This window comes from Schistocerca nitens, chromosome 1, assembly GCF_023898315.1.
Source record: "Schistocerca nitens isolate TAMUIC-IGC-003100 chromosome 1, iqSchNite1.1, whole genome shotgun sequence".
Taxonomy (NCBI): domain Eukaryota; kingdom Metazoa; phylum Arthropoda; class Insecta; order Orthoptera; family Acrididae; genus Schistocerca; species Schistocerca nitens.
The window spans coordinates 512,423,398-512,446,058 of NC_064614.1; the positions used below are offsets into that span (position 1 = coordinate 512,423,398).

The 22,661-nt window shown below is 40.1% G+C and overlaps 1 protein-coding gene across 1 annotated transcript in view; it reads right to left on the reverse strand.

Annotated features, from left to right (window-relative positions):
- The window catches only part of LOC126257846 (uncharacterized), a 139,266-nt gene that overhangs the window by 18,821 nt on the left and 97,784 nt on the right, over positions 1-22,661 (reverse strand). The window contains exon 8 of the mRNA XM_049955598.1: positions 14,543-14,671. Within this exon, the coding sequence (XP_049811555.1) occupies positions 14,543-14,671 (129 nt within the window). The remainder of the gene's footprint in view (positions 1-14,542; positions 14,672-22,661) is intronic.

A 22,661-nucleotide genomic window follows, 5' to 3' on the forward strand; every position in this document is an offset into this window, starting at 1 on the left:
TGCACTGCTACTGCCAGGTACTTCACATCAGAGATCTCAGAGGTCATTAGACATTGTGAGAGAGCAGAATGGGGCGCTCCATGGAACTCACAGACTTCGAACATGGTCAGATGTTTGGGTGTCACTTGTGTCATACATCTGTATGCAAGATTTCCACACTCCTAAACATCCCTAGGTCCACTGTTTCCGATGTGATAGTGAAAGGAAATGTAAAGGGACATGTACAGCACAATAGCATACAGGCTGACCTTGCCTGTTGATTGACAGAGACCACCGACAGTTTAAGAGGGTCGTAATGTGTAATATGCAGACATCTATCCAGACAATCACACAGGAGTTCCGAACTACATCAGGATTCACTGCCAGTATTATGACAGTTAGGTGGGAGGTGAGAAAACTTGGATTTCTAGGTTGAGCAGCTGCTCATAAGCGACACGTCACACTGGTAAATGCCAAACAATACATCGCTTGGTGTAAGGAGCATAAACATTGGACAATTGAACAGTGAAAAAGCATTGTGTGGAGTGACAAATCACTGTGCACCATGTGGTGATCCGATGGCAGGGTGTGGGTATGGCGAATGCCCAGTGAACGTCATCTGCCAGCGTGTGCAGTGCCAACAGTAAAATTCAGAGGTGGTGGTGTTATGGCGTGGTTGTATTTTTCATGGAGGGGGCTTGTACCCCTTGTTGGTTTGTGTGGCACTATTACAGCACAGGCCTAAATTGATGTTTTAACCACCTTCTTGCTTTCCACTGTTGAAGAGCAATTAGGGGACGGCGATTGCATCTTTCAACACGATCGAGCACCTGTTCATAATGCACAGCCTGCGGCAGAGTGGTTACATGACAATAACATCCCTCTAATGGACTGGCCTGCACAGAGGCCTGGCCTGAATCCTATAGAACACCTTTGGGATGTTTTGGAACACTGCCTTCATGACAGGCCTCACCAACTGACATCGATACTTCTCCTCAGTGCAGCACTCCGTAAAAAATGGGCTGCCATTCCCCAAGAAACCTTCCAGTACCTGATTGAACATATGCCTGCAAGAGTGGATGCTATCATCAAGGCTAAGGGTGGGCCAATATCATATTTAATTCCAGCATTACTGATGGAGGGTGCCACAAACTTTTAAGTCATATTCAGCCAGGTGTCCAGATACTTTTGATCACATAGTGTACGATTTGCTGATGACATTGCTATCCTGAGTGAAAGTGAAGAAGAATTACATGATCTGTTGAATGGAATGAACAATGTAATGAGTACAAAATATGGACTGAGAGTAAATTCAAGAAAGACGAAAATAATGAGAAGTAGCAGAAATGAGGACAAAGAGAAACTTGGCATCAGGACTGATGGTCATGAAGTAGATGAAGTCAGGGCATTCTGCTACCTAGGCACTAAAATAACCAATGATGAATGGCGCAAGGAGGCTTTCAAAAGCATACTACCCTGGCAAAAGGGCCATTCCTGGCCAAGAGAAGTCGACTAGTATCAAACATAGGCCTTAATTTGAGAAAGAAATGCATGGTAGTGAAACATAGACTGTGCGAAAACCAGTACAGAAAAGAATTGAAGCATTTGAGATGTGGTGCTACAGATGAATGTTGAAAGTTAGGTGGACTTATAAAATAAGCAATGAGGATGTTCTGTGCAGAATCAGAGAGGAAAGGAGTATGTGGCAAACACTGATAAGGAGAAGGGATAGGATTATAGGACATCTGTTAAAGACGAGGGAATGACTTCCATGGTATTAGAGGGCACAGTAGAGGTAAATACTGTAGAGTAAGACAGAGACTGGAATACACCCAGCAAATAATTGAGCACATAGGTGGCAAGTGCTACTCTGAGATGAAGAGGTTGGTGAAGGAAGGAGAGGAATTTGTGGCAAGCCACATCAAACCAGTCAGAAGACTAACAACATGCCCCCCCCCCCCCCAAAAAAAAAAAAAAAAAAAAAAAAAAGGAATCACAAGGACAAGATCAGATTAGACAGCAAAAAGTCCTAATAAATGGTACAGTGAGAAGTATCCTCTGCCATGCAGTTCAAAGTGGTTTGCAGAATATAGATGTAGAGGTAAATGTAGATGTGGATGTGTGGAACATATCAGAAAACATAGTATAACAAACACATTCAGAACACTTGAGTGTAATACTCATTTCACTGATCTTTGGTGAGGAAGTTGTCAAGACACATAAGTAGGTTAAAATAAACTGAAACGTCTAGTACCTGCAGAATTAATATAGTTTCAGAAGAAAACATAAATTTGCACTTTTAATGTATTGGTAATACACAAAAGGAAATGAATACTTTAGTGTTGCGACCAAGTATTCTAAAAAATGCTGTCTCATGGAGATTTTTAACTAAATTGGTCTAACTCTTACTGTTAAGTAATTCATTTATGGAGAAAATGAGTTGGCAACCAAAATGTCTTTCAAACTATGTTCAAATTGTGCTTTGCCTGAAACTAAGCTCTTAATGGCTCCTGGCAACTTCCTAAAAATGTATGTTTCTGAGTACTGAACCCCTTTCTGGACCAAGTAAGTGATTTTAAGTCTTTGTGTTGATTGTTTTTATTCCTAGTACTGCTATTGTGTCCTGAGTGATTGGTTGAAAAAGGAAAAAAAAAAAAGAAAAAAGAGACATATTATGTACAGCAACTTGATCAATGAACAAATAAATTGAGAATCAGTAGTCCGTATATCCAATTCTTTGAGTAGGATTCAGCATGCTGTTCTTGGATTTATATCATAAATGAGTCTTATTACACAACTTTGTGCTCTAAAAACTTTGTCTCCATTTGTGAAGTTACTACAAAATATGATCCCATGTGATACAATGAGTGAAAGTAAGCAAAGTATGCTATTTTTTATATTAATATCTCCATTGTCACTTACTTCAAAGATAATGTAATGTAGTTGTGCAGGTTGAAATTTATTGAGACTATATCTCTCTGAAATCACCTCCCCCAAATGGTCAGATGTTGGTCACCTTCAATCTTTAAATCCATCATTTTGTGTCAAAACACCACACAGACAGAAGACTGGTGAAATATTCAAATAGATTCCTTTGTAATTCAGGCAACGACAGGAGAATAACTAAACAACTGTTCATCCCTTTGTGACATACTTTTTGAAAAAATGAACATGCATTATAAGCAATAACAAAACATAGCACTGTTGCAGTGCATGTTTTGATCCAGATAATTAGACACATTTTTAAAAACAAAATTCACCCAAATAATAAAAAAAACTGTTAAGGTTTTCATGGCCACTTGTTGACAAATTGACTGTGGGCTTCTGTCTTGGGTTCTTCAGCCAATGTTCGACAATTTTCATGATGTTGCATAAGCAGATATCAGCACTGTTTCATCCACCATCGCTGGTAGCAGACTGGACTCAAGGACGTGGCCGCAGATTATGTGCACTTGGCATGCCAGTGTCTGAGCTTTTCAATGGTCATTACTGCTTGCTACCTGCAATTTTTGTCTGCTGCAATGGTTGTTTGCTGTAACACAGGAATCCTGGATCTGTTCACCTTGAGGGTTTCCTCCTTCCTGTTGAAGCTATTGTAGTTTTTGTGGATTTCTATAACTTCCTTGAACAAGCGGGTGAGGTAGCTCCTCCACAACAAGAACTTCTATGTCTGTAATTTTATTATGTCATCAGTCTTACATAGTGCAGGCTCTGCCACACCAAATATCTCTTCCTGTTCCAACTTGTGGATTGATTGTCCAGTCAGTATGACATGGACATTTCCACATGTTTTTGTCCTTTGCTAATCTGAGACACTCTTTCATCCTCTTTATCAGTTTTTAAATTGTCTTTATGCCATATTCATGGAATATATGGCTGATTTTGTATGTCACCCTGCAATTCTGTCTGTCACCCTAGGAATATATGGTAAAAAGGCTGCACCTGATATTTCTTCTTCCGATGTGTCATTCAGTAAGTGTTGATCCTGTAACACTTTTTATGAACATACTAAAAGGAACACTGAAACAAATTAAAATATACTGAGCTGTTAAAATACTGGTAAAATTAATTGAGAGTCCAACTTGCTGCCTTAAATGTTTCATTGTAGTGATTCAGAGACTGGTACAACCTGTTTTGTATGATGTACGGTAGTTACATCCTCAGGTTCATTTTTGTGTAAAAAAAAGTTTGTTTAAAAATGTAAGAACAAGCATGCTACTGACTTACTAAGTTCAGAATTCAAACAATGGAAAATCCAGGATGGAATAATGTCAATATTATGAAAAAGATAGATTGCTACTCACCATTTAGTGGAGATGCTGAACCACATATAGGCACAACAAAAAGACTGTCAAACAAGTAAGTTTTCAGGCAAAATAGACTTCATCAGAATTAGGCAAAATACACACACACACACACACACACACACACACACACACACTCATGCAAACGCATCTCACACACACATGACCACAGTCTCTGGCTGCCAAGGCCAGACTGCAAGCAGCAGCACATGATGGGAGAAGCAATCCGGGTGGTGAGGGTAAGGAGGAGGCCAGGGAAGGGAGAGAGGAGGGATAGCAGGGTAGGGGTAGGGGACAACAAAGTGCTGCTTGTGAGAGCAGGCAGGAATATAGGAGGGTAGGTTGTGGATAATAGGCTGAAGGCATTTGTCTATTGGAACAGAGATTCTCTCAGTGGGGGCACAGTAACCAGCTGCATTGGTGCATCCTGGGTGGTTGGGTTCATGGACTTTAAGTTGGGACTCTAGCCTCAATATATCCTATGTCCCCATAACCTCTTGGCCTCAACATTAGTCTTGTCCTTTACCCATCTTTTGCCCCCCTGTTCCTGTGCCAGCACTACACAGCCCTCTGTTCTATCAATGCACCCACAATCTTTTTACTTTTACTTCTCTCCTTTCCTGCTCCTTCCTCCCCTTCCTTCCTCTCCCCACCCTCCATCTAACACCCCGAATGCACCTAGCTGTCCTATTCTCCCACCACCTCATCCCTATATGCTCTCACAAGCAGCACTTTACCATCCCACACCCCTACAGTTCTTTTCCTCCCCCTTCCCACCTCAGCCTCCTCCTTCTCCCCACCACCCAGATTGCTTCTCCCATCATGTGCTCCTGCTCGCAGTCTGACCTTGGCAGCCAGAGACTGTGGTCACGTGTGTGTGAGTTGCATTTGCGTGAGTGTATGCATGTATGTTGTCCAGTTCTGATGGAGTTTTTTTGCCAAAAGCTGACTTGTTTGACAGTCTTTTTGTTGTGTTTATCTGTGACCCAGCATCCCTTCTATATGGTGAGTAGCAATCTATCTCATGTTCAGAATCCTTAACACTAAAAATTTTAATCATGCATGCAAGTTAATAACAAAAGGCATGAGCTGCTATTACAAAATTACTTACAAAGTCTAATGTCCCATGTTATCTAAGTGGTTTAATGCATATTTCAAGGTGCAATGATGAGAACTACTGACACAACCACCAAAGGTAAGTCGAACTTAATAAAACCAGTTTTCACTGGTAATTTATGTTCAGAGAGTGCCAGGTGTCCCTAAAATAAGTGTGTTATAAGAGAAGAATGGTCCAACAAGGGCTGTCAGTAGATCCAAACGAAAGAATAATTAAGACAATGATGTAAGACTCACAGGAAGCTATGTGAAAGGAATGAGGGAACGAGGAAGGCAGGGTTGTGGTTTGTGAGGAAACAGGAAAGGAAGAAAAGAAAAAAAGGAGGAGAAGGGGGATAACAAGCAGAGAGGAGGGTGGTATTGGAAAGAGGGGATAGGTGGATGACAAGACAGAATGTAATGGGTTATAAGAAACCATAAGCTGAATTATACAGCAACTACATAAATAAAGTTAATTGACTCTGAAAAATCAAAATTCTGCTTGATTGTTCAGTAACTGTGAAGGTGTCTCATTATTAGTTCCTATAATCTGTACATCTTCTACAATATTCAACATAGTTTCCTCTGCTTTTCCTCAATAAGATTGCCAGGTTGTCTTCTATTGATACATGAGTGACCAGTATCCCATGGTGTGTTGTCGTAAAAGATCTGGAGTTGTTCAAATTAAGATATTCTTTGAACTGTATCTCAAAACCCCTTCCTGTCTGTCCTATATACCTACTTTGACTGTTGTTACAATTAACTGCTTATACACCTGTATTCTTATATAGATTTATATTAGTTTTTTCCCTGTCTGTACCTCGCTCCAGCACTTTTAGATATGAAAAATGCTAGGTATGTTTTTCTTTCTCAAATGACTGGCTACATGCTCTGAAATTTTGTTGTAATGTGGTAAACAGTGATACATAATCATGTTTTTTTTGTTTTTTTGTTTTTTTTGTTTTTTTGTTTTTGTTTTTGTAAAGTTGTAACGTAATAAAGAAGCCAGGTTGGATGGAGGAAGAACATGATCCTTTTTTTAGTATTTCTGCATTAATGTTCTGGACATTGTTGAGACTGTATCCATTTGCAATAGCACTCTGTCATATGACATTATATTCTCGATTGAAATTTTCTCAGGTTGAGGAACATTGTGATGGCAATGTAAAAAGGATCTAAAAGCCGCTTTTTTATAATTTAGAGGGTGACTATAAGAGCAATGAATGACAAAGTCAGTGGACAATTGTTTATGGTAAATGTCAAAAGAAAAAGGACTGTTTCTCAAAGTAATCAACAAATCAATGTAGGAGAGTGTGCCATATGAGCTATGTTCTATGGCAAACTTTATGTTCACATATTGTGAATTAAAGTATGTAATGAAAGTGTTGCAGGTTGTTTTAAAACCTTTATAAAACAATAAAATGTCATCAACAGACCGAAACTGTCAGACAATACTTGTACCAGAAGATGGATGCTGTTGTATGTAATTTCTATTTTACATTTTTGTGTGGCCCAGAATTAAGAAACGCAAAACTGAGGAAAATGCAGAATTGCGGAAAATGTTGAAACCCACAAAATATGAGCAAAAACATATGTAATTTGCATACGTGATTAATAATTGTTATCCTCTCCTATACATTGTATAAAATCTGTATTAGTAAAGAAAATTAAATGTAAAATACAATTTATATACAATAATTTATGATAATGAATTTCATCAGTTCTTAAAAAAATCACAATGTGAAACAAACAGTAAGTAAAAACTCATCAAAAAATAGAAATTGGTATCTGAGTACAAGGTAATTGAGCTATTTTCCAACATGCTGTGACTACAAGCGTTTCTGAGAGATCTTTCCTTTGTGTTCACTGAGAAAACAGCAAAAATTGATGATCATCGCAAATAAAACCAAACCTGTGAAGAACAGTGAAAGGCATCATAATCTAACAGATGGGAGTGTGTGTTTTCCTTCTGTAATCAATGGCAGTGTAGCATACTAGGGTGACGTGATCAAAGTGACCTCTAGCGTATTGCTTGTAAACTTCATCACCATTGCTGTTAATATTAATGCCTTTCTTATGAGCTGCACTTCATATGCTCACCACACTTCCTATGCTCCACCCCATCATAGTGTTATTTTAGGTTTGATGAGAGAAACAGAGATGTGAAAAAATGAGCTTACTTCCCCAATTGACATTACAGGCTTATTAGAAATTGGCTCAGTGAATTTCTGTACATGGTGTAAAATGTAATTTAAAAGAAAGGTCAGCACTTCAGTTTCACTACCTGACTTCTATCACTGCTGCCAATCTTTAGGATCTACATTGTGTGACATAAAGTATGTACATGGTTAGTGTATGTAGTTGCTGCAACTGAATTATGTAAAAATGTGCTGTCACAAAACCTTTTATACTATTTCCATGTGACATCTCTGCCATAGGACACGATCTCCTGAAAAGTATACTTTCAGCACTTCACAAAATGCTTTCACCCCTACCTGCCCCCCGTCACTGAAGGGACACTCCCCCTCTCCATATTTCCACCAGGTGTGCTCATTTTATGTGTGTTAGTGTGGTATGGTGGCTGTGCTTGTTGTTGGGTGATGTAACAAGTTGCCAGTCAATAAGAGATCACTAACTGGAAACGGCCAACATTTTGTTGATTCTGACTGAGCATATTCCTGGCACAAGAAAAGGTGGCAGCTGGGCCCCTTCATCACATATTGGGTTGGTCCAGAATAATTTGCATCACCTGTCTTGTTTTTCCATTGCTGCCGCAACCTAGCAATAGTTGTATCATAATTGCGTGGTGAAGCTAAATGTTGAAATCTGTGTTTTCTGTGCTGATCGTGGAATACATAAGCATATCCTCTCTCAGATCTTCCCACTCTGCAACAGCCTGAAATATTTCCTTAACTCTGCCACCACCCATTGTGTGAACTGTCTGTCTTATAACTCGTTCAGTCACATCAAAGGAAAATAGAAAGAAAGCAGGATAAAGTAAAGTGAGGTATCTTGTAAGAACACACAATCAGCTAAACTTTACCAGGAAGAAATGTAAAATTGGGTAATTTTTATCATTGATCATGCTGGTTTTCACAGGGGCAAAGAATTTATGGCATAGAATCATGAACAATGTAGAATTAGAGAATGTAAAATCGCATTTCCACTGTATAAACATTGTCCAAACAATATGAGAGAGATGATCCCTTTCCAGGCCTCATTTCTGGATGCACATAGAATCTCCAAAGCTGAAATAATTATATTGGAGTACTAGTTTCAGTAATTTAAATACTACATTAATCTCTGTTGTGGGGTGGTTAAAATGGGTATGCAAATTGTGAGACTATCAGTACTACTTGGTCTGTTGGTATGTTGCTGTACATACTCTTGATAACTAAAGAAACTAGCTTGGAATTTAGTGGGATCACCAGGTGAGTCAGGGTAGAAACCAAATGGGCACTATTACATAGTGTAAACCATGAAGGATGGATATAATGTTTGTTTATGTAGGATGCAATTAATTTTTCTGAGCAATATCCCATGCCATTTCTGTCATTAACTAAAAGATGCATGGCAAAAATCCCTTTTGTGAACCTTTATAAGTACCTTTAAATGTGGAGCTTCTGGTTTCATGGGTATTAAGGACCTGCTTTGGAAGAAATCTGGTAAAGCAATTGTGGCTTGTAAGTATTTTTAACTGTGCTACATATTTAGTAGTAGGGTCATTTCTACACCACACTATATTGTTTTCATTGAAAAGGTCACATATTTTAGCAATGTACTGGTCCACTTTAATGACAGCTACAGCCTTATCTTTATCCGACCTAACAATGATGGGCTGGTGTTCATCATATTTTCTATTGATATTATGAAATACTGTACTATCATTACTTTGCATTAGCCCCTTATGTGACCTGTTCTGTTGTTGGACATGTTTTTTTTTTTTTTTTTTTTTTTTTTTTTTTTTTTTTTTTTTTTTTTTTTTTTTGCTAGTGACAGCTTCATCTCATTGAACTGCAATACATAAGACCTTTCTCAAAGAGTTGTGTTTCTCTCCTGTCAAACATAATGTTGGTTAGATTACAAACAAATAAGTGAAGCAAACTGGGAAGAATTACTGGAGGTTAATGGACTATCAGATCAAATAGTAGTATGCAGCAAATGGTATAGTATTTTTTAGATTGGGTTACCTGTAAACTTTTCCTTAATTTGTTAATACATTCATCAATATGTTCTAGGACCAAATCAAAAGATTCTGTACTCAGCAAACCTGCTAATCTTAAGTGGGCTGTGTAAAGGGCTTTACAAATCCTATCCTTCACAACATACAAATTACAAACCTCATTATGTAAACAAAAGGTCATGATGCATCTAGTGCTCACACTAGATAATGGGGCTTAAACATCAACTATATTTCATATACAGTTTGGGAACACACGGTGCACAAGGCAAGTCTTATTAAATTGGATGTGCATAGTAATTTTCTTAAAATTTAAAACACCCTCTTGCAAGTCATTGCAACCTGTTCCATAATTAGTCCATCCACAGCTAAAATAATTATACACACTGAAAGGAAACCTCAAATAAATTAACATAAACTGAGGTGTTAAAATGCTGGTAACACTTATTGTGAGCCCAATGTGTTATATTAGCTGTTTTACTGTAGTCAATGGGAGACTGGTAAAACCAGTTTTGTACCATACAGATACACTATCTGGTGTATTTAAGCAGTGAAGAAAAAATCTTTTATATAAAACTTCATAAGAACTCTACAACTGACTTTTTAGTATTAAGAATTATGAACTTAGTAAATCAGTGATACAATTCTTATAAAGTTTATATATAATTTTTTTTTGTGTGGAAATACATGTGAGGATGTACCTTAATGGTATGAAACTGGTTGTTCTCTCTGTCTCTGAGCAATTATAATGAAACAGTTAATGTGTCAAATTCGACTCTCAACCAATTTTACCAGCATTTTAACACCTCACTATATTTTAGTTTGTTTCAATGCTCCTTTCAGTATGGTATATATAATTATTTTAGCTGCAGATGCCCTACTTATACAACTGTTTGAAACTTCTTATGTAAGTGGTGAAGTACCCATTGCTCTTCAGAATGCTTTCCAGGTGTTGCACCTAGGATCTGAAGTGCTGCAACTCATATATTAGCCTTGTGTGCATTAGGAGATAATTAATCATCCCTTTTTTTCTGGCCTGGATGGTGATCTGACAATTTGTACAGGTATCAGTCTGTGAGTGTTGGTTTTTGATACACACTGTTCCCTATATTCTTACCATATCTTGTAAGTAGTACATCTAGAAAGGGCAGCTGTTGGTTCTTTTTTACCTCCACAGTAAATTTTTTGCTGGCACCGAGATTGTTCAGATGTTTTAAGAAGTCACTGAGCTGTTCCTCACCATGACTCTACAAAACAAAGGAGTTGCCAACATATCTGTACCACACCTCTAGGTTTACAAGGTGCCATGTCCAGTGCCTGTGTTTTGAAATATTCCATGAGGAAGTTGGCCACCACTGGACAAAGTGTACCACCCATACCAATGCATTCCAGCTGTTCGTAGAAGCTGCCATTCCACGTGAAGTAGCCTATGGTGAGACAAGTGTGAACAAGCTTAGTGAGTCCTGCGGTAAAACTGAACTCATATGGTTTATTGGAGTACATCGGTTCCATTTCCCAAGAAGACATTGACACACATAGACCAGTTCCTGCACAAACTGTCAAATCACCACCCAAGCCAGAAAAGAGGGGTGATTAATACTCTCATAATGCACACAAGATGAGTATGTGTGTTGCAGCACCTCAGATGAGACTTGGAAATTGTTATGAAGAGCAATGGGTACTTCACCAGTTACATAAGAAGTTTTACAGACTCTAACACTCAACAAAGTGACACATTGGAAAAGAAATGTCAGGTATGGTCTTTCTGCCACACATCTCTGGGTGATGGATGGATCAGCCATATACTGTATGAAGATGGTATAAAGATTATTTATAAACTGACAAAAAAGATCAAAAAGTGTATCAGACTGGCAAGGAATAAAAGGAACCTACTTGTAATGTCAGGAATATACCACATACCATGTACATGTGGAGAAGTCTATGTTGGAATGACTGGATGATGAGCACTAGGATCACCAAACTTAAGTGACACTGCATGTAGTGACAGGTGGACAAATTGGCCACAGTGGAGCATGTGGGACTAACCATATAATAAAATTTAGGTAATTGGATAGATAAAAAAATCTACTCATTAACTTTCCTTCTCATTCATTACAGTATGTCTCCCCTGACCTGCAGTTCTGGGCGACTTTCCCAAATCTACCCCTTTCCCTAGACTTCTCCCGTACTTTTCCTTCACCCCTCTTCCTTCCCCTTCAACCCTTTAGCCTGAAGAAGGAGCCACTGGCTCTGAAAGCTTGCCAGTTACAACCATCTTTTATTTGTGTGGTCTGTCACCACTTGGTGAGTAGATTTTTTATCTATCCAATTAAATAATTTTGTCAATAAGTGATTGTTTTCGACCACATAATGAAATTCATCAACACTGAAGCTGTTGCTGTGGAGAAGAGCTATCATACCCACTTGGTCAGGAAACCTATAGACATTCACAGACATGACAATAGCTTCAACAAGAAGGAAAGCCTCAAGGTAAATGGATCCTGGATTCCCATGTGGCAGCAAATGACGATTGAAGGTAGCAAGGACAGAATGCAGCTGTAATAACCATGGAAAAGCCTTCTGATATTGGTGTGCCGGGTACACATAATCTGCTGTTACAATCTATACCCTGGTCCACCACCAGCAATGGACAGTGAAGCTTTGATGATACCAGCCACTCATGTTGGCAGAATCACACAAAATCGTCAAAGAAATGTCATCTGAAGAACCCGAGGCAGAAGTCAACAGATAATTTGGGGAAAAAAAGAGAGGATGTACTTCAATGCTGGCTTTGCTGCCTAGTATAATTAAGAACTTTTAAATTTGGGTCATCATTTTGAAGATTTTGGAATCTGAATACTGTGGTATTTTTTTACCAACCTTGGAAAATTTACTTATGATGATTTTGATGGCACAGCAAAATGATTGGCTGCTAGAGCAAGACTGCTGTGTCCAAAAGAGACTCAAATTCCCACATCATTTGAGTAGCACAAATTTTATGACGATAATTTGAGAAATATCTTATTTATATTTATTGAAAAATCATAAACTGTGTATGCTCAACCTGTTCAAGAAGAAGAGCTTGCATCTGCTTCTATCAAGCCTGGAACAAAGGAAAACCATCAAATCATTTCTGTTGATTCACTCATGATTCAGCATTCTTGTGGATTTATTTGGGATTCAGGTCAGTACTGTTTCAGGTGACTTGAATTCTGATTTAGTTAAGATTTGTGTTGGCAGTGTTGAACTAGCACAAGATGTAGTTCCCAATCTTCAGTTTATACTTTTACAATGATGAATGATGGGCTGGAAATATGTGGGAGATCTCAGTTGAGCAGCAAGATACATTCACAAATTTCATGCATCCTTGTAGAACATGGTATTGAAACACTTGGCACAGAGAAATGATCGATGCTCGGTTCCTAAGCACCATCATTTGGCAATTCTTCCTGCACTTGCTATTGCATCAATGGGCTGTCAGTATGTACTGTTTCCCAGATATTATTGCCCAAAGTAAACCAAGTATCTGTAATGGCTAGGACTTGGTGACTTTGCTAGTCTTAAAGTACTTTAGATTCTTATAAAAGGAGGCCTTCCTAAAGTCTCTTTTTTAGAAAAAAATTAGTGGCTGAACTTCAGAAAATATTTGACCTGATCATTTTTTCCCCTCAACTTTGAGTGGCCATAGTGACCAACCTATTCAACCTTGAATCCTGCAAGTTGTAAGCTGGTTACTAACTTAGCAGCAAGTTACTGCAAAATCTATCACAGAGAGACTACTCCAACTACTATGTAATCTATTATCAAAATGAAAAAAAAACTCTGGATGCCCTCACTTGAATGAGAGCTAAAATTTTTTGGTACTGTGTTTGGTAATTGTTGGACTCTACATACCAAATTTCAGTAATATCTGAGATGCTAAGATGGAGAGATTAGACCAATTGAAATGGAGTGATCCTCTATTGTTATCAGAACTTCTATACATGGGTTGGATTAAAAACTAGTGGCATCACAGTTGCAATTTACACAAGACTTTATTGACAGACATTCATCATATTACAAGCCACATCTCAATCACCTTCCTCCGATCTCAATCAGCTACCCCTGCAGAGATGGAGGGTATCGTACAATGTCAATTCATCCATCTCTGCCAGTGTCTCACAAGGAGCAGCCTATGGCATGAGTGATGTCTTCATTTGTGTTGCAGAGTGTGCCACAAAGAGGCTGCTTCAGTTTGATGAACCAGTCATAATTAAACAGACTCATATTGGATGAATACGGTGGATATTCCAGTATTTCCCACCCCATGTAAGCAGGAGCTCCAGCACGGGGTTCACCGTGTGGCACTTTTCATTGTCATGAAGGATGATGAGATGCAATGACAGGAGGAAACATTGTCATATGCTAAGACCATGTGCCACTTCAAACTCATTCCATGCACATTTTTTGTATTTCCTAAACATACTGTTAGGGTATTCGAACTGGCCTCCTGCACTTTCAAAGAGTACACACAGCAGTTGACTCAAACACAGCTGTTGCTGCTCACTGCAGTGCTTCAAATGACCTTCTGCTATCAGTTACAGACAGCATGCATACCATGTGATGCACATCCTTCATGTTATGGTAGTGTTGCATCTAGTTTTACCCAATCCATGTGAATGAAGCACTGAATCAGACCCTTGTTAACCTACGTTAAAAATAAATTCATTCAGAACTGCTCATAAGCCCTACTCATCACTTAGACATAAAAGTAGGATATTTCATTATCTGTCCACAGTGATGGTACTGAAAATATTTGTCCATGGTGCTTGCAATAAAGAGACAAAAGAAATAAAAAGTTACAAATGACTGCACATCAGAGACAAGATGTAATTTTGAAATATGAATGCCTCTACTAGGAGTACCCTCTGTCTATATTCATATTTGGACTGTGTTAACTTACTGAATTTGTTAAAATAGAGAACAGATTGAATAAAATGCATACTTGTTGTTGTAATGAGTGCATTTCCACAGAAACGGTCCGTGTTAACAGGAACACCATTTTGGCTCGGATTTGGAATCACAATGAAATCTCCTGTACAAGCTCCATCATTCAATGCTGCAGCAGGCTGCCCTGAAAAATGCAAGCAGAAGAACTATTTCAGTGTAAGTAAAAATAGATAACTTCAAATTGAAGTAATCTCCATCCCACTATCATTGGTGTTTCATATAAATTCCTCTCTGTTGTAGTGCCACTACCATTGTGTGCACAAATCTGTGGAAATAAGTGGTGAAGTATTAGAGCAGCTGGTGGTAGATGGTGAGTGCAGGTTTGAATTACTGCAAGATGGTCCAGGCTTGCTCAATGAAACCTGCCAGTGCAGCGATCATGCACAGCACAGGCAGGAGATTTCTTAATGAGTTTCAGTGATGTTACCAAGACCGTGAGTAGGAACAGTGCAGTGACATAGCATGTGCACTGCTATCTTGTATAAATAGCCATCATGTTGGTAGCAGTTTCATTCACAACCCAGCAGTTCTACCAGGACATGGGGGGCTTCACCTGATGAGAGACCATATAGGACCACCTGCAGCACTCATGAGCTAAGGTCTCTGTCACAGTACCAGCTTCTGGACTTAGTGGCACAGCACAGCAGGCCATCCCAGGCTTCCTTCATCAGCAAACTGGACCCCCACCTAGAGGCAGCTGGTCACATAAAATGTACATCAGCTACCCTCTACAATCGTGGTGTGCATGCCACCATGCTGTATTTCAATGGCTGCTGGGACACAGTCTTTCATTGCAGAGCTGGCAGCTGTAGCAAAATCCCTGATTGTCTTCATGTAGCACTAATGTGAGGTGTTTTTAGCATGACTCACATAAAAGGGTCCCATGCCACATATTGAGCACAGGTGTCAGCAAAGCTGGGTCTGCATGGGCAGCCAGCTCGCTGAACACTAGTTGTCATCTCACTGGCCACTAGCCTCTCCTCAAGTGGAGTTGGGGCATGGTCACTATCCTGGACTGAAGTAGCACATATGTACAAGTAAAATAAAATAATAAATTTTGACAGCTGAGTTTCTCTGGGCTTTCACCAGCCTGCCACCTGCCATCCTGCACTGTGGCCACCCATCCAACCCCGAGGTCAGCTATAGTTGGGTCAGAAGTGGTGGTGTCACCTTTGGTTGGCAGCAGCTGGTTCATCATCCATGCAGCTCAATGTCTGGGCCACAGCCAGCACTGTCAATGCAGTGGGGTGAGTGAGAGAACTGTGGGCTATTTTTTGTTTCTGTGACAGCCACGGGATCTATGTGGAAGTGTCATCGTAACCTATAGGGTACTTTGTTTAGGCCAGAGAAACCAGCTAATCTTTCTGAAGTTTAGGGTATGCTGGAGTACACATGTAGGAGAGACATGGCAGGAAGGTAGTAGCCACAAATCTCAATAATTTTTATGCTGAAGAAGTGAAGTTGATGAAGTGAATGTTAGTAACAAATTTGGACATTATGGAGGAGTAGGACTTGTGCACAGAGGATGTAAACCATAAGCCCAAACAGGCATCTGCTAAGACTGCATTATGCAAGAAGGTGGATCATCTAAATGGTGTACAGAGAGTGCAAATGGAGGAGTTATTGTTGGAGCTTGAAGAATTATTTCTCCTGAGTCCATTTCCAGTGATGCTCACTACTCAACACTAAGTTGCAACAGGCAATGAAGCACCAGTGTACCACAGACCATATTGGGTATCTCAATATTTACAACTGAATATGGAGGAGTTTATCAACCAGCAGTTGACTGATGGTATGATAGAAGAGAGCAATAGTCCATGTGAGGCAGGAATTGTGATTGTGTCAAAGAAGTCTACGGACGGCTCTAGGATATACAGGTTTTGCTGTGATTACCATCATCTTAACAGTTAGACTGTGTCTGATGAATACCTTGACCTAACATCACGGAGGTCGTTGATAACTTGAGGCAGTGTCGGTATTTCTCTACCATGGATTTAAGAATGAGCAGGAGGTGGTTCTGGAGGATCAAGTGAAGACAACATTTTCAGTACCTTGTGGTAATTACCAATATTAGAGGACACTGTTCAGATTGATGAATATTCCTGCAATGTTTCAGTGATTTTTGGATGAAGTACTGAGAGAACTGGAGCCTCGTCAATGTCTAGTCTACCTGTATGATACAATTGTATTCTCAAAAGATGTGAAGGAACAGAGGCAACATCTGATGGAGGTATTTAAGAGGTCGTGGGCTGCATGTCTGGTGTTAATTATTGAGAAGTGTCTTTTGCATTGGAGGAAGTAGGCTACTTGGGGGCATATGATTAGCAAAGATGGGATGAAAACAGAGTTGAGACTGGTTTGAGAAGTAACAGGTTTCCCAGTTCCCAAGTTGAGTAAGAGAGCTACAACTGTTTTTGGAACTCTCAAACTATTACTGGAAATTTGTGAAGGGATTTGCTGATATAGCCAATCACTCACACAGCAATAGAAGAAAGGTGCAAAATTCATGTGGGTGGAGGGAATGTCAGGATGTGTTTCAAGAGGAGAAAAAACTTTTAACATCAAGTCAGTTTTAATTACTCTGGATTTTCAGAAGTTGTTTGTAATTTCTTTTCCTGTATCAAACCATTCTTTGGGTGTGTTCAATGCCAAGAGGTCAATGGTGAGGAGCCTTCTGCTCTAATCATGGCTGTGCTGCAACTTTAATCTGAAGCAGATGGGAGGTGCTGCAGAATCAGCACCTGGAGGAAGGAGTTCTATTTTCCAAACAAGAGGGTTGTTGGCTACCAGCCATCAATGGGCACTGGGATTAGTATTTAATGCAAAGAATTTCTGGAATGAAGTGAGGAGGTGTGTTCTGGACTTTGATGAGGAGCCAAGAGCAGGTGTGCACTCAGGGAAGTTTCTGGGGAATGTGGCAAGTTGCATAAATCTTATGAACAATTAGGGAACAGATACAGTAAGTGGCGCTGTGTTCACTACGTCACCAAAAGAGCGATTGGATAGATGCTGGAGAGAGAATTTTGTAGATGGTGTTTGGAACAGCAGATGCCAGCAACATCAAAGAACTGAATGGGATAGTAGAGGTCATGAAGAAATTGGCAGAGGATAGTGAGTTGGAGGTGGAATGGCACACCATTCAGAAACCAAGCTTGAGTATGGAGTGTTGACCAATACATGTGCATTTCAGAAACTGATGAGAGAGGTGGTGATGTAGGCAAAGACATCACAGGACACTGTAAACTGAGATCTGGGAATCATGCAAGCATGCATGGATGCGTTGGATGCAAGAATCACCATAACTAACATGTTACAATCACTAGCAGACACTTTGTGTGATGCACAAGTGGTAACAGCAAGCCTACAGGAAGCTATTGATCATGATTTGCAGGGGCAGCTGAGCAATACTTGTTGGGGTTGCAAAGAGTACAGCAGGAACTGCCACTGAACTGAGATTGATTGTAGAGCCCAGTAGGCAGAGTTTACATTGTTATTACCATTTGGCATGAGTACAGCAGAGGACTGACTAGGCACAGTTTTACATACTGGTTTAGATGGCAGTAGTGGGGAAGCATGCATAACTCAAATATTACACCATTCACCCCTATCCAGTGAAATGGGGAACCCCAGGGGAATTTGGACAAGTAAGGACAGGTGGCATGTTGTTAATCTCTGAGGAAGGAGAAAGACATGTAGTGATGACAGAAGAGGAACTGCAATGCTGTCAGAAGAAAGAAGAGTGCAGTGTGTCTGGCTTGGGTGATTCAAACTGGTGAAAACACATGTGTAGTGTAGCTGTCCATATGCAGAACAAATGGGGTAAATTGTCTGAGGGACACTGTGGAACCTCAACTGTATTTGCAACAAGTGGGGTTCTACTGGATTTATTCTGTGCACAACAATGTTGTAGTGGTGGCAAGTTTCTACGGGCAGGACAGGTACATGGAAACAAGGTGGATAGTGTTGAGGGCTAGTGGGTTGTTGATTAATAGGACAGGAGGTGACATAATGGGGCCAATCTTCCATGTACAAGCTACGGTTATTGGAGTAGCCCAGTTGAACATGTCACAGCCACAGTTGTGCTGGCCAGCTGAAACCTGCCAGCACTGCAGTAACGCACAGTACAGGCAAGGGGATTTCTACCATCAACAGGTTTCAGTGGTGTTGCCAAGAACATGACAAAGTGGCACATTAGTGTAAAAAGTGCACTGATATCTTGTATATAGCTGTCATGTCTGTAGCAGTTTCATCCACAGTCCAGCAGCTCTACCAGGCCATGAGGGCTGTGCCAGACAAAGAGACCGTATGGAATTGCCAGCAGCACTCATGAGTTTGGGTCTCTGTTGTACCAGATTCCTGTGCTAAGTCCACTTTCTGGTCTTAGAGCTATGGTGCAGGAGGCCATCCCACGATCATTACATCAGCAAGCAGGTTGCATCCAGTGCGCGGCAACCATCTTCTGCCATTGCAATGTTCGCGCCATTGTGCTGCATACCAAAGACCACTGGGTCACATTCATTCATCACAGAGCTGGCTGCCATAGCAAGACTCCTGACTGTCTTCATGCACCACTGATGCAAGGTGTCTGTGGCACAACTCTGTGTTGGGGTCACATGCCACAGACTGAGCACAGGCATCAGAAAATCTGGACTCATGTGGGCAATCAGCTGGTTAGTCACTGGTTGTCATCTGGCTGGTTACTGGGCTCTCCTCACTTGGAGTTGAGGCATGTTTGCTACCCTACACTGACTTAGCATGAATGTAAGAATAAAATAAAATGTTAATTTCGATAGCAGAGTCCCTCTGGGCCTTCACCAGCCTGTTATCCCACCTCAACCTTCCGCTGCCTCCCATCCTACATAGTAGCCACCCCTCTACCCCTAGAGTTGGCTATACTGCTTTATGTTAATATAAATATGGGGTGTTCAAAAAGTCTCTCCACAGTGCCGTATAATTGTTAGCTGTGCGTGCCATATGCTGCAGTGAATATACCGAAATGAAACTCAGTGAAATACAAGTTATTAATTTATTGAATATTCAGTTTTACTTACAAATTTTCACATTAAATGTTGAAAGTATTCCTGACTTGAAGGGAAGTAACCCAGACAGGCAAACAATCATATGGCATGTACGGCTAACAATCATACGGCACTGCAGAGAGACTTTCTGAACACCCTGTATTACTTGTGAAGAATAATCATGTACTGTATTTCACACAGTGGATGCCAGTACATTACGTAGTAAATGCACTGTAATGTGAAAGAGCGCTGTCTAATACTTGCTCAGAGAAAAGTAACTTCGTCAGATTATGCTACTTTCCAAATTTTACTTTGAATATTGAGTAGGAGGGAAGTCACTTACTGAACAAATATTTTCCTGATTACTTCTGGGAGTGTGTGAATAAAAATACAAATAGTACTTCATGTGAGTGAAGATGTTTTGTAGGTGTAAGAGACATTATACTAGTACTCATTTCTTTAATTAAGTTACTGCTATATCTTTTATGATCAGACCGTACACATACTTTTAATCTTAAACTCTGTCTAGAACTAGGCTTCTCTAAAGCAGTATACCAGGTAATACATAACAACATAGTGTACAAACAAAAGTAATCAATTTTTCACAATATAATGTAATTGGACAGATAAAAATCTACTCACCAAGTGGCAGAAGGAGAAAGTGTTTATAAAGATTAAGTAAATGAGTAAGCTTCTGGAGTCATTGGCTACTTTTTCTGGCAGAAGAGTAGAAGGAAGAGGACTGAAGGAAAAGAATTGGTGAGGTTTAGAAAATGGAAAGAGTCAAGAAAAATTGCTCTGATCCCAGGTCAGGGGAGACTTACCAAATGGGATGAGTAGGAAAAACCAATTTTTGGGGACTGCAGCAGGACAATATTTTAAAACCTGCCAGTTTAAAGGCACGAGTTAGGGTAATAAGTGAGACAGAGATTACTGTTAAAATATTGTGCAAGGGTTAATAAGAATAGAAAGCTAAGTGCATTGTATTTGTTAGAGGTGGAGGGCAGGGAAAAATATGTTAGAAAATAAAAGATATAGAAATCTAAAAAGGAGTGTAGAAAGTAAGAGTTAATGAGAAGAAATGCTGAGACTGAAGAAATTAACATACATTAAGGCCAGGTTATGAGTGAGCACCAAGACAATGTTGAAACACAAGTTCCCACCTGTGGAATTTTGAGAAACTGCTGTCAGTGAAGAGAATCCACATGGCATGTGTGATGGAACAGCCACCAAGATAATGACTGTAATGTTGTAGAGTATGCTCTGCACTCTTTTGGTTAGGAATGACATTATATCTTAGTTGGTAATGCCATCAGTCTCAAAACTTCAATTTACCTAGGGGAATATTGTGATTCACCCATTCAAATGCCTCAGAAAGGTGGTAGAAAATACTAACTGGTGCTATTAGGTTATTTATTGCTTGTAAAATTTGGCGAGTGAACAAGTAAATGACATTCTCAGTAAAGCAACTCTGCTGAAATCCAAATTGTGTTTTGCTGTGGATGTTATTGTTGTTCAGGTGAGATGCTTTTGTAGAAAGGACAAACCTGTTGCACCATTTATATTCTGAAAATAAACACAATTGTAAACTTTGATTTTCACTGATGGCAATGGTAGTACAAAGGGCAACTAACATGTTTCTGTCTGAAGGCTGTGCAGTCCAGAATCGGTATGCCAATCAGGCAAAATTGCTGTAAGCATTGAGGAAATCATCTGATAAATGCACCATGCTGAAGATACTTGTTTGGTAAAACACCCTGTCCTTCTGCATGAAGAAGTCCATGCATGAAGAAGTCCATAAATGTGTGCTGCACCTTCTCATCTGACAGGAACCGTTGACCTTCCAAGGCCTTTTTTTAGGCACCAAAGGCATGTTAATCACATGGGGAGAGATAAGGACTATAGGGTGGGTGCTTGAGTGTTTCCCCCTTGAGATGGAATAACTTCCACCATATGACAATTGCAATATGGTGATGTGCATTTTCATGAAGCAACAGCACCGCTTGTCGCAGTTTACCCAGATGTTTCGTCTTAATTGCATGCCATAATTTCTCCAGTCTTGTGCAGTACAATTCTCCAGTGATGGAGGCAGCACATTCCTTGAAATCAATAAGCAATGAACCCTGGCAATCAAAGAACTGGGTGTGTATCACCTTTTCAACAGATGGCTGGTTATTGAACTTTTTGGTGGTTTTTGACATAGATGCTAACCTGTTCACATTCAGCTTTCTCCAATGGATGTCGACTGGTTTCTGTCATGTTTAGACACATTTGGTATTAACATCATCATAGATCATGTTTTTGCATTTACTGGATGTACATCAGAAAGACACAAATGACACATTAATCCCTTGCTTTCATGTCAGTACTTCTACACCAGCATTGGAGTCACACTGTGTTGCATATATACTACAGCAATGCCCTCAAATGAAAACTTTTTGACAATCCCTTATAATTGTGCTGTGAATTAGCAATTTGTGGCACAGTTGAATTCCACCCCTTCTTGGCAGCTGGCTCCAGTGCTAGTATGCATCCCTGTCATGGCAGAGGGTACACAAATCTGCAAAATGCAGTGCCAAGCTAAGGCTAGGAGCAGGCAGGTGTGATAGTGGAGAGGCAACTGGTGCCAAGTGATGAAAGCAGCATCAACTTAGAGCCAGTGCTGGCTCCTGTGGAAAGCCGTGGGATAAGACTTCGAATGCAGAGCACCAGGGCCATGGTTGGCATGCTATGCCTCAGTATAGCTGGTTTGGGAAATTGGGCAGCTAGAAGCTGCACCTGAGATGACCAATGGCACTTGTGCCTGCTGGCAGCCTTTGATAACAGCCCCCTGTATAGTGAGGACACAGAGGACACTTCGGTCATGAGAAGCTACAGGAAAGCCTGTGTGGGGCTGTGTCAGTGTGCAGATAGCCAGCAGGACAACAACACAGCTAGTGACTATCTGAGAGGACACTCAACTGGACAACACAGAGCAGGAAGTTCGTGTTCCAAAGCAGCAGAAGCAGTCTTGTGTAGTTTGGGTTTTGTGCTTGCAGCACTTGGCTTGTTATCAACATGGGCTATTGGTCACTGTAGGTGGGTGCTTGGCTTCAT